The following is a 12711-nucleotide window of genomic DNA, read 5'->3' on the forward strand; positions in this document are numbered from 1 at the left end:
CTGTAAAATTCAGAATAGAATTTAAAATCCTTCTTCTAACATACAAAGCCCTTAATGACAAGGCTCCATCATATCTTAAAGACCTCGCAGAGCCTTATCATCCCAACAGAGCACTTTGCTCTCGGAGTGCAGGTTTACTTGTGGTTCCTAGAGTCCACAGAAGTAGAATGGGAGGCAGAGCCTTTAGCTATCAAGCTCCTCTCCTGTGGAACCAACTCCCAGTCACAGTTTGGGAGGCGGACACCCTCTCTACCTTTAAGATTAGACTTAAGACTTTCCTTTTTGATAAAGCTTATAGTTAGGGCTGGATCAGGTGACCCTGAGCCTTCCTTTAGTTATGCTGCTATAGGCCTAGACTGCTGGTAGTCCTCCCATGATGCTCTGACCTCCTGTCCTCTCATATCTCTCCACGCATCTATATGCCACCATTACACATTACTAACTTTGTGTCTCCTCTCTCCCGTAGTGTGTCCTCTCTCTCCCTGTACCTTTCTGCAGGTTACCCTGGCCCTGGAGCTCTATGTTTCTGATGAGCAGTCACTGGCCACATCGACCTGATCAGTGTTTGATTGTTGTGTCTTGTTGCTTTTCTTCTTTTCTCTCTCTCTTCTTTTCTATCCACTCACCCCAACCGGTCGAGGCAGAAGGCCGCCCACCAAGAGCCGGGGTCTGTCGGAGGTTTCTTCCATTAAAGGGAGTTTTTCCTCCCCACTGTGCTTGCTCAAAAGGGATTTGTTGGGTTTTCCCTCTGTAATAATAGTGATAAGAGTAAGGTCTAGACCTTACTTTGTAAAGTGTCCTGAGGTGACTTTTGTTGTGATTTGGCGCTATACAAATAAAATTTGATTTGATTTGATTTTAATCAGCAAATCTGCTGGGTTACACAGCATCCCAACCAGTCTGACATCTCATGTTCAGACTTAAATGTAAAACACAGGTTCTATACACACCCACTAATACAACCCATTTAATCCGTCAAGTCCACACTAGCACAATAATTCAATACAATATAAAGACCACAACTTACACACCCTGATTTGTCATGCACCGCTGAACACAGGGAGCTCTCTTCACAGTGTCCAAACTCTCCCTATACTGTAGCACTTTGAAAACCTCAGAACATAAGGCTCTTAGTCATCATCTGATAAGGTACATTTCAACAGTACTGAGTTCTTTCTTGCAGGGAACCCGGGCAGTAATCATATAGCGGCACTGTTACACTAAACTAAAGGAACAATCATGAAAATGTATGGATGAAAACAGATTTTTATTGTTTTTATTCACTGATTTTAAAGCAAGTGCTTTAATTTGAGGTGCATTTTTTGCAAGTAACTGACAACACCGACTCTCCTGATTATGTACCACAGTTTGCTAATTTAAAAGTGCTGTAAGTTGCTCTAGTCTGGTTTTTAGGTCAGTGTTGCACTCGAGTGGACACTTTGGAATTCACATTTTAGGCACATTCAAATAAAGCTTGTAGAAAAATAGGTTTTATGGAGTACTTTTGTTAAGACAATACTGCAACCTTTCTTCTCACTCTAGGTTATCAGCTACAGAATTTCAACATATCTTTTTAATAACAGAAGGAGTAAACAGTATTTAATTAAAAAAATATATCTCAGATGGGATCATTTAAATTTCCACAAGCTAGAATGATTCTTATTTTACACGAATATTTAGCGCCTCCCACAAACTCACGTGGCCTTTTTAGACAGAGCAGGGCTCTATATTTGTGCTCTATGAAATTAGTAAACCCGTTGATGTTCTTTATACACCAGACTGACCAAGAGAGAATATGAAGGTATGCCATACCATGTTGAATATTGGGACGGGGGCACCATTTTGGGAGGAGGAGCTATATTTGCCTGCATACATTCTTATTTTGTTTGGCTAAGAAGTTGCTTAAGTCATTTAGATCTCACTTAACTGACTATAGCTAACTTATAGTGGACCTAGAAATCCCATCAATGAGAGCAACAACTTCACATTCTCTATTTCAGCAAGACTATGTAACTTTTAGATAAGAAATACCACAATCTTCTTCTGGCGAGTGAAAAGTTGAATTCATAGGGAACAAAAACATGCCTTAGCTCAATTCAGTACACTGAATTTTACTGCTATGGCCTGCCTTGGTCTTGTTTAGCTTACACTGTCTAACATCAGAAAACTCAGTAAATATGGCTCTACGACACACATTACTGATAGGCTTTATAACTCTTCAGTGGGCAACTTTGGACAGAAACACATCTACTCCAATGTATATTCTGTAACAGTTTTTTTTTTGTACTACACAGGACTACATCTGCTGGAAGGGAATTATTTTCTAAGGCATCTGGAGTGGCTTCAGCTGTGTAAGGAATCAATACACGTTGATGAAGCACAACCTGTTGCTATAGCAGCATTTTGGTTAGCTAGCTAGCTTATGAATGCCATAAAGCAAATGTGCACTTCTCAGTGTGGCAGAGTGGACTTGATAGACACTGCATATGCAAAGTAATTACAAAATGGAACCAGTGGACTTGATAGACACTGCATATGCACTGTAATTACAAAATGGAACCAAGAGAATAAAAACCAAAACAGAAAAGGATTTTCTGTTCACAACTAAAGTACATTCCACTGCTAAAATGCCAGGCTTACTGACTCTCTGTCACTGCTATTCAGCATAACCATGCATCTTTCTGGACTGTATTAGTAAAACTGCCTTGACATAACCAGTGTAACGTAGCAAAATTATGCCATTTTTTGGCAACTGTGTTTCAAAATGAAATTTCTGTCACATAACTGATTCATAAACTCAGTACATTGTCATGCAACATTTCTTGAAGCTGGCAATCCCCCATCTTGTATTTTGAGTCTACCAAAAACAGATCCCTTGGTGAAACTTATTCCCAGGAGAGGAGAGTAATATTACAATGCTGGGTGTGTAGTCTGCCTGTCAGCCTTCTGGTTCATGTATAAACTAACTGAAAGACTAACAATAACATTACACTTCATCTGTCTAGAGCAGCCACTGCAGACTCTCCCTTCATTTTGCATCAGTACTGCACAAACTTTAAAACCACTAGGTATAAGATTTGAACATTTTGGTGAAAGCAACACACTGATTGCACCAATCTCTCCCAGGATTGTATTTTTTTAAACAAACACAAATTTGCCTTTAGTATAATTTTATAAAACACTACAAAATTCTAGTGATGCTACACTACCCTACATGACAGAGCAATAGCTGACTGTGTGTCTCAATTTGCTATTGTCTTAGCAAGTCTCTGAACAGTGATATACTGCTCAACACTTTGACCCTGGACTAATTCAGATTCTATGAGGTCATACGAGACATTTTCTACCCTAGTTGGAACAACAGGTCCTTTTGTTCATAGACTAGATTAGATAAACCTTATATTTATAAATTAGTACTTTTCTAACCTCAAAAGCCACAAGAATCTCATTTTCAGCACATTCTCAAAATTGTTTACTTGATCATGTGCCATTTCAGCCTTGCAGGTGAAACACGAAACTCAGCGTATGTCCTCTAAAGTGGAAGCACAGTCAACAGATGCTAAAAGCTATGCTCTGAGCATGCAGACTTTTGTAACTAAAAAGCTACAAAGCATAAGGCTACAGGGCAGGGCACAAGGAGCCCTTGGCTTGCTCAGATAATGGCAGGGAGGGAATGAGATCTACCAGCTGGAGCTCACTCCAAACTATTTCTGCATAAAAAGTGCCTGAGGAGCCAGCAGAAACTATCTGGGACATCTCCTTGTACCATGCATTTCCGCCCATTAATGTTCACCAGAATATAAACTGGCAAGAAGAATATAAAAATTATTATTATTACTCATTTAACACCAGGATAGAACACCAGTTTCACTACAGGATATCTTCAGTTGACAGGGATGATCAGGATTGTAGGTTTGACACATACTGTAAGCCTCCTATTCATTAGTATAAGGAGATCACTGTTATTCCTCACTCAGCTAATGAGAATAGTTTCAATAAAGTGTATTTCAAAAAATGCTGCTATTTAGATGTAATGGAAAGCACAGAGTCTCAAGCTTTTGCTATAGCAACCTTGTTGTTGTGATTACGCACTATGCCAGTGTGGTCATTTCTATGACGTGAATTGAAAGCTACAACAGGAAATGTTATCCTCAGACCACAGATCTCTTGCCAAGAGGCATTCAATAAAAGAGATGCAGCTGATGCATTAAGTGGAAGTGCACTGACTGGAGGCAGCAGAAACAAAGTGTTGCTGTACACTCCTCATAGCTCAATTCAGGCTGAACTCAGCATGAAACACAGAGTTACTGTAGAGGTTCACAGGGATAGCATGCAGAATGTTTAACTACACTCACTGAACTGCATCAGTTTAAACTGCAGGGTGGCCACACATAACTTATAGGGAGTAAGCCACTCCTCCCATTGTGATGCCCTGAACAGGCATCACAATTTTTTCATGCAAACAATGGAAATTGAGCTTTCATTGCACAGTCTGATACAGGTAACCTCTTTTGTAAGCGCTGAGAGGGTAGAAGGTAGCCACAACAAATTTCCCATCAAAGGTTCGACCTGTCAGCAACCTCTGAGCTTCTTTGGAGTCACTGGAGCTGGCATACTCCACAAACACCTGGTGGGCACACAAAGGACAAACAGGCGCATTAGTGTGTGAATGTATGTAAAAACTCGGATGTCCGCTGGGCGCAGCACATTCTGGTCGCTCCTCGGTTTCAATACAGTTCCAGAATTCACTGGATGGGTTTCACAGACAAGATGTTTTTAAGCAGCCTGCCCTTCAGCAAACATATTTCATATTACAAGCTTATAGAATATACTATATGTTTACAGTTCATTTAGCTGATTATTTGCCGTACTTTACTTGGTTACCACACATTGGCTCCTATCTATACTTTTTCTCCTGAACTGTCTATTACAGTAGCAGCATTCACAAGTGCATGGCAGTGAATCATCTCCAGAAGCCCCAACAGAGCTGGATGGTGTCCCCGGTGGGGACTGGGAGTGAGTAAACACTGTATCTGTACTGTGAAAGTCCTTGAATCACTGAAATTATCAAACAGAACCATCCTGAACAGAATGGCTAAAGACCAGATTTCATTTCAACGCATAATAAAAAGAGTGTATTGTCCCCTTTTCCTCATATTTTACACCACTTTTTCTACTTATGCTACTGCACAACAATGTGCATAAAGTTTGCTGTGCTAATACCTCATGAAGTCTGCCCGTTTCCAACAGAGTAGAGGTTTCCTCTGATGAAACTGCTCTGAAGTAAATGTTACTGAGGATTCCCTGTGGCACCTTGGTTTTTACATTAAGTGAAACAATTTTTGAAGATGCTGATTAATAACACAGCTGCCTTACCTGTCCTTTTCCTGGGTTCTCCTTGGGGATGAGCAGAGAAACCACTGAGCCGTACTTCTGGCACTCCTCTTTCATGTCCTCCAGGATGTCTGGGAACAACAGGATGTTTTATGTATGTAAGAAACCAAATATCAATACAGAAATGTACAAAAAACAAACAAAGAAACTAACAAAAAACTAACTGCACTATGTTGTACCTTCATATTCTTCTTCATTGTGGAGATGGCTGTCGTCAATCAGGTTGAGCAGACGAAGAACAGGAGAGGGCAGCAGAACCAGGTCCTCAATGTGAGGAGCTGGTTCACACACATACACAGGTAAATATGACACACTGAGATGTATGCTCACTTTGGTCACAAATACTGACACATACCAAAGGGAATACTGAAGAATGGGCTCAGCAGGGCAGTTTCAGCTGTGCATCTTTGCTTTGGGTCACTGAGAAGCATGCTGCAGACAGAGTAACACAGGCCTAATCAATAACCAGAGACATACAGACAACGCTCCTCTGACAAGTATGTCATCGTGTGGCATAGTTCACAGTAGAAAAGATAATGGGGTCACCTTTTGATAAGGTCTCTGAGGTGATAGACAGGGATGGCAGGGCACACCAGACTGTTGCTGGCAAAGATATGGTCAACGATAGCAGCACTGTTATCCTATACAAGAGGAAAACATTGCACAATAGCAGTTTAGTACTACAACAAAATATCTGCATTATTAGACTTTTTCTTGTTGAAAAAAATTATAAACACTCATAAAGTTCTACAAAATTCCTTTTGTTTTTTATTTTGGGCCTGCAGCCTTATTATAATGTTTCTTGTATTAATTCTTATTCAATATTTTATGCTTTTTTCTTTCTATTTCCATGAGAAGCACTTTAATATAGAGGCAACTGTCAAAGTGATTATTACAAAGAGAGTGGCTCACTGGTATGTTTTTATTAGTTTTTGGACATTTGTGGAAAATAACTCCCCCAAAAATAAAAAATAACCAGCCTTACACTTTAAGCAAGGAAAATGAATCTTAAGGAAATCAAATCCATCAAATACTCAAGCAGATTGTTCTTCCTATAACCTCTAGAGTCCTGAGCTTTGGAAACCCAAGCTGTGCGGTCCTCATATGAGGACGCAGGGACTCTAGAGGTTAATGATTTAATCAGTATGAATTTTGAACATGTCCACATTTTTAAAATGTTGTTATTCCAAAATCATCAATCTACCCTGCATCGAGCTTCGACATACCTTCCACTCCTGAGAGCGGACGGTGTCTTTAAGTTTGATTCCTGAGAACATCTCCAACAGGATAATGCCCAGGCTCCACAGGTCCACAGCGACTGTGCAGCCCGAGTCTCCCTCCACCTCCACTCCAGCCTGAGCGAGGCTATTCTGAAGCTCAGCCTCCGGAGCGCGATACCCGTCTGTCTGGATGTACTTGACATCCTGGAGTCAAGAAATACAATAATCAGTCCCAGCTCTTCTTTTACCGACTTTCAAATCTGAAGACACACGCACCTGGTTTCCCTCTTTGAAGCTGAGTCCGAAGTCGATGAGCTTGAAGCACTCGTCATCAGGACTCCAGAGGATGTTGCGTGGCTTGAGGTCGGCGTGAACATAGCCTTCCCTGTGAAGAAAGGTGAGAGCCTCCCTGTAGCACAGTGCTGAACAAGCCACATGGAGTGGCCCTGCTGGGGTCTGCCAATAAATATCACACTATGAAGTTAGACAGAAAACCAAAGCACTCCTAAATATATAAAGCTTTACAGTGCCTGTGATACCTTTATTCATTATATTATTAACACAGAATAAGGGGACCATATGGAAGGAAAAGAAAACTTCTGCAATTAAGCTAGTATGCTTAGTATGGCTTTATATGTAATGTGATATACAGCTAAAGGTAATTTGCAGCACAGCACTCCTAAATATATAAAGCTTTACAGTGCCTGTGATACCTTTATTCATTATATTATTAACACAGAATAAGGGGACCATATGGAAGGAAAAGAAAACTTCTGCAATTAAGCTAGTATGCTTAGTATGGCTTTATATGTAATGTGATATACAGCTAAAGGTAATGTGCAGCACAGTTGTTTTACCAACAGAAAGCAGAATGTACTGCTCTGAATGAAGCTTTTGAGTAAATAATCTATTTCTGATACAATGTATCAGTGCGTTATCAATACTCTGTAATTTTTCAATGCTTTAAGAAGCACAAACAAAATTCCATCATATCAATCAGCAGATGTTTGAGCAAGAATAAAAAGAAAAGAGAAAAAGAAAAACTCCCCGCCTGTCTAGGTATCACTGTTTGGTTTGTATTTCTTGTGGGGCCATTAGGGTGAACTGGCCGTTTAATGGCACAACTTATGAAACAGATGTCACAGATGTGGTATAGGTGGAGGATTAACACATCAAGCACTAGTATACATATATCAGGAAAAAAAAAATCACGACCCACCTACCACCCTGGGTACCACTGCTGCCTCTGACCAACAGCTCAGACACACTGACATCCAAGAGCTCCAGCAGAAGACAGCGGGTGGCAACACCCATACAGCTGTGGTTGGTGAACACCCCATACAGTGTCACTGTGAGGAGAATAAATTTGTCATTACAAACACCGAGGCCTGTAATGGCGCATTCACTTCATGTTGACAGTACATACGACCTTTCTAGTGACAAGTACTACTTTATGAAAATGAGTGACTGTGACCCTCCTAGTACTAATGCATGTTCTACATGAAATGAATAAAGACTTCTGGGGAAAGTGTCTACACAAATATAATACAGTAGGTTTACAAAGCTAACTCTTGTCAACCATTTGCTACATTTTACTGTGGAACAACAATGTGAGATTTTGAAACAAGGCCATGTTACTGAAACCAGTTCCTACTTCACAGTCTGTCATAAACGGAATTATAACACGGACCTTGACTATTTTAAAATGATCTAACATGAGAATATAGGACTAATTACAAACAAATTAGAGCGACAGATTGTCTAAAGGAAATCGGCATTTGCTTTCTTAGAAACAGTATCAGACTGCACCATGACAGTTTTCTAGGATGGTTCTAAGCAATGACATAAACGATTATTACTTTTATTAGCTGAAAATGTTGTTATGCTACAGGCGGTATTGAAAGCACATCCCCTGGCTGTCACATGTTTTCAGGGGGTAAAATAACGTCGTTACCGATGTTTTTATGTCCCTGGATGTCCTCCAGCACGGACCTCTCCTTGTGATACCCGTAATCTCCTCCCTGGGTGTCGGCCTGAAACTCCTTGACAGCGGCGGTGGTGGCTCTGCCTGAGCTGACCCGGTACACCGAGGCCGAGACTCCCTGGCCAAGCTGCGACTGGACGGTCCATATCTCGCCGAAGATCTCGAACAGCACCGGCTTCACGTTCTGATCTACGCAACCGTGCGGCGGCATGGAACTGTCCGGATGCGGTGCCTGTACCTTTACGTTCGGCTCAGAAGAACCGCAGTGAGCCATTGGGCAGCGGCAGACGGGAGACAGGAGGAGAGAAGCCAGCTAAATGACAGGTGTGAGCAGGTGCAGGGGCATTGCGAGCGAACCGGGCTCTACCAGCGTCACATAAACATAACAGGACGTGTCACCAGCGGCTAGTAGATAATTCGGTTACACCTGCACCCTTGTTAAAACTAAGCACAAAGTAGAACTTGGACATATTAGACTGCTGTTTTGTTTAGATTATCAAAATGAGCTCACGGCAGTCAGCTGAAAAAGTTAGCTAACTTAGCTCCTTCAAATGGCTAAACTAGCCACTGAATTTGTGCACAAAGACAAACCACTTCCACGATGCCTCTGAAAATGCTTTCCTCATAAGATACCGGATGTTACTAAGGCATTTTAATTAAACATAATTTTGTTTTCACTTTCAACTGCACCGCAGCCAAGCTCTACCTTTAAACTCTTGTTGTTGTTGATACTAATCTTACTTCCGTTTCTCACCTCCCCTCTGCAGGAATACGGTCCGTGTATTTTCTGCAGTCTGCCCCCTCCCGGTGAGGAGTGCACCTACACTCCGTTCTCCTTCTGTCGTTCCTGTGGAGCCAGGGCTTTAGATTTTTGCATTAAAGAGCCCATTTTGCTCATTTCCAGCCATTTAATGTTTAATCTTGGGTACCTCTAAATTAGCTTTGCACTCCTCATAACTCCAAATAGTCTATAATTATTTCAGAATGATAAAACCAAAGAGCCTCCTCCTAAAAACCAGAGGATAGCTTGTGAACACACGCACAACTCTTGTTGCCAGTGTTGTGTCAAAAGTGGACAGCACAAGGAACCGCAACAGCAGTAATTAATTTTCTCCTCTGTAGAAAGGTAAACAGCAGTATATGTACCGCTGAAAAGAGATGTGTAACACTCTAAACAAAGTGGGCAATTGAGCATCATCATAATTTAACTTGCATAATACAGACATAGGCAGAGGCAGCAAAGCAGCCCCACATCATGATGCTCCCTCCACCGTACTTCACTGTTGGGATGATGTTTTCATGTTGGAATGTGGTTCTCTTTTTAAGTCATATGTAGCGCTGTGTGTTCTTCCTAAAAATTTTACCTTCATTTCATCTGTGTTGTTTAGTATCAAGGTGGTCTTTGGCAAACTTCAGGCGAGCTGCAATGTTGTTTTTGGAGAGCAATAGCTTCCTCTGTGGTATCTTGTCATGGTTACCATGTCTGTTCAATTTTTTTGCAAATGGTTGACTCCTGAACAGAGATGTTAACCAACTCCAATGAATCCTTCAAGTATATAGCTGTCACTCTAGGGTTCTCATTTACCTGACCTGGGGTGTTATCTGGGTTTGTTGCCTTATGGGGTCTTCAGGGCTTTGTGTACATCAGCAGATGAGAATGCTGGCCCGTTCTGAGTGTGTGAGAGTCTCATCTGTATTTTACTGTTAGATGTCTTAAAGTGAGGTGACATGGTGATGCAGTTCTTAGTGCTGTCAACTCATAGCGAGAAGGTTCTGGGTTCAAACCTGGGCTAACCCGAAGTTTGCATGTTCTCCCTGCGCCTGCGTGGGTTCTCTCTGGGTACTCTGGCTTCCTCCCACAGTCCAAAGACATGCAGCTTATGTCAGGTTCGGCACGTAAAGTTGCCGATGATGTCGAGGGTGAACTCAATTATAACTCCAGATGAACACAGGTAGAGTATAGATTCTTTACTAGTAACACAAAACAAACAGAACAAAAGTCCAGAATCCAAATCAGGTCACTAATACAATCCAAGGTCAATGCAAACACACATATCCGAGGGATCCACAATCGCATGGTCAGAGAGGAGATATCCGAGGGTCAGTACACAGCAGGCTAACAGAATCAGGGGGGATAAGGCAAAGAACAGTGGTCAAAAGCAATCCACGGTCAGAACAAGAGAGTCATGCACACGAATAATCACTGGAAAGTCAGAGCTGGGGTCTAGAACAATCTGGCAGCTTTCCGGTGGAGGGAAAGCTGCTTATATCGGGGTGAAAACAGGTGTAAACAACTGAGTACTGATTAAAGTAAAAAGTCCGTAACTGAGCTATGGCTAAACAGGAAGTTATGTCAAAACAAAAGCATGTAACCGGAAACAGGTGGAACAGAATCATGACGGCTTAGGTTGATTGGTGACTTTAAATTGCCCCTAGGAGTGAGTGTGGGTGTGTGCGGTTGTCTAAGTGTCCGCCCTTTGATAGACTTGCAACCTGTCCAGAGTGTAACCTGCCTGTCAGCCCCATGCGAAGCTTCGGTAAGTGGCAGTTTTCAGTGTGTGAAAGACTCTCAGCTGCTCTGTGGTCTCACTCTTAGTTTCATGGGACTGTAACAAGTAGAAACTGCAGGTGTTTGTGTGTGAAAAGCAGCTGTTTGTCCGGAGAAGAACTTCGGCCCTGTCCTACCGGTTAGCCACCGTGTCTAGCTGCTAGTAGCAGGAAGGAGCAGAGCTACATAGGAGAAATAGAGTTCATGTGCAGCTGTTTCATGTTATGTATTGTTATAGTTTTTTGTGGAGGGGGAATCTGTACTGGGGGTTGTCCCTTATTTTTTCCCATTGAAGGTGGCAACCCTACTAAAAGAACACTTGGAGGCCTTTGGATGTGGTTATTGTATTTTATTGTATATAAGAGGTGTAACAAAGCAAAGAGCCAAAACCGGAGTCCAACAGGACATTCTTTACTACATTAAAAGTATGGCACCACTGTGTACAAGTACTCTGTTACAACTCACAGTTCTGCACTGAAAGCTTTACTTAAAGTACATAAGTATCATCAGCTAAATGTACTGACAGTAGTCAAAGAGTCAAAAGTACACAGCGCAGTAAAATGTCCCCTGTCAGTGCTGATATGGATGATGAAATCATTCTTACTGATGCGTTCATGTGTCTGCAACCTTTCACTGTGGGAGCAGTTGAAGTGAAACTCCTGTTGAACTGTTTTATTTGTGAATCTGCAGTGATTTAGTCATTTTTGATGAATCTGCTCATTATGGTCTTGGGTAATCAATTAATAGTTTGGTCTGTTAACATCCACAGTAAAGTGAGAAATACTTGTCACAGTGTCCCAAAGCCCAAAGTGGCATCTTCACTCAGCTTGTTTTGTCCAGTGACTGTAAGTGTGTTAAGCTAACCTGTTTCTGGCAGCTACAGATGGACTGATGGAGCAGCCGAGCATGTTCCAGGGAACATTGTCAGTGCTGTTGTACTGACTGAGTGCAACTCAACCAGCAGCTGTGGGCCCTGCTATGAGTCAGTGTGAGGACAGTGAGGAAGGAGTCCCCCCCTCTAAAACCACTCTGTGTGGGGACCATGAGAGCCAGACCAGAGCTCAGAGGTGAGATGAGGATCTCTGACAGTCCAGGACTCTTCTACATGTCAGAGCTCAGCACCAAACATCACTGCACCATCGTTATTCACACACACACACACACACACACACACACACTGTCACATCTGGCACTCAGCTACAAATTAACCACTGGTTGTCTTAATAAGCAAAGACCCAACCACTGATTAGTCAACTAACCAACGAAGATTAGACATCATCTTTCATCAGATGCTGATGAATAGGAGAACATTACTGGTTTTTTTGTTTTTTTTTACTGATTTTCTGTCTGCTTCTAACATTTCAACTAGTCACAGTTTGTGCAGAATTCAGGATTTTCAGGTTAAAAGTACTTTTCATGTGTCTTGTTTGCTTGAATCAGGAGACGGCGGAGAAAACCAGACTCTCCGGAACCCAGCTGTGCGAGTGACCAGTCAATGGATCAACTTATTGTCTTTAAAGATGGACCGCCTGCTGATAAAAGGTAAGAATTTTAAATAGATTTTT

The 12711-nt window shown here is 41.8% G+C and overlaps 1 protein-coding gene and 1 long non-coding RNA gene across 2 annotated transcripts; one reads left to right on the plus strand and one right to left on the minus strand.

Annotated features, from left to right (window-relative positions):
• Positions 1-2519: 2519 nt before the first annotated feature.
• uhmk1 (U2AF homology motif (UHM) kinase 1) lies at positions 2520-9297 on the minus strand. The gene is given in 10 exon segments (XM_020610103.1): positions 2520-4627; positions 5377-5465; positions 5574-5672; positions 5750-5826; positions 5941-6035; positions 6621-6818; positions 6891-7024; positions 7027-7070; positions 7834-7963; positions 8569-9297. Coding segments are annotated over 10 exon segments (1317 nt in total). The 5' UTR covers positions 8873-9297; the 3' UTR covers positions 2520-4480.
• Positions 9298-11000: 1703 nt separating this feature from the next.
• On the plus strand, positions 11001-12683 carry LOC109965785 (uncharacterized). The gene is made up of 3 exons (XR_002275691.1): positions 11001-11135; positions 12024-12213; positions 12587-12683. It is a non-coding gene; the product is annotated as an uncharacterized LOC109965785 (long non-coding RNA).
• Positions 12684-12711: the final 28 nt, after the last annotated feature.

Source organism: Monopterus albus, unplaced genomic scaffold (genome assembly GCF_001952655.1).
Source record: "Monopterus albus unplaced genomic scaffold, M_albus_1.0 scaffold103.1, whole genome shotgun sequence".
Lineage (NCBI taxonomy): Eukaryota > Metazoa > Chordata > Actinopteri > Synbranchiformes > Synbranchidae > Monopterus > Monopterus albus.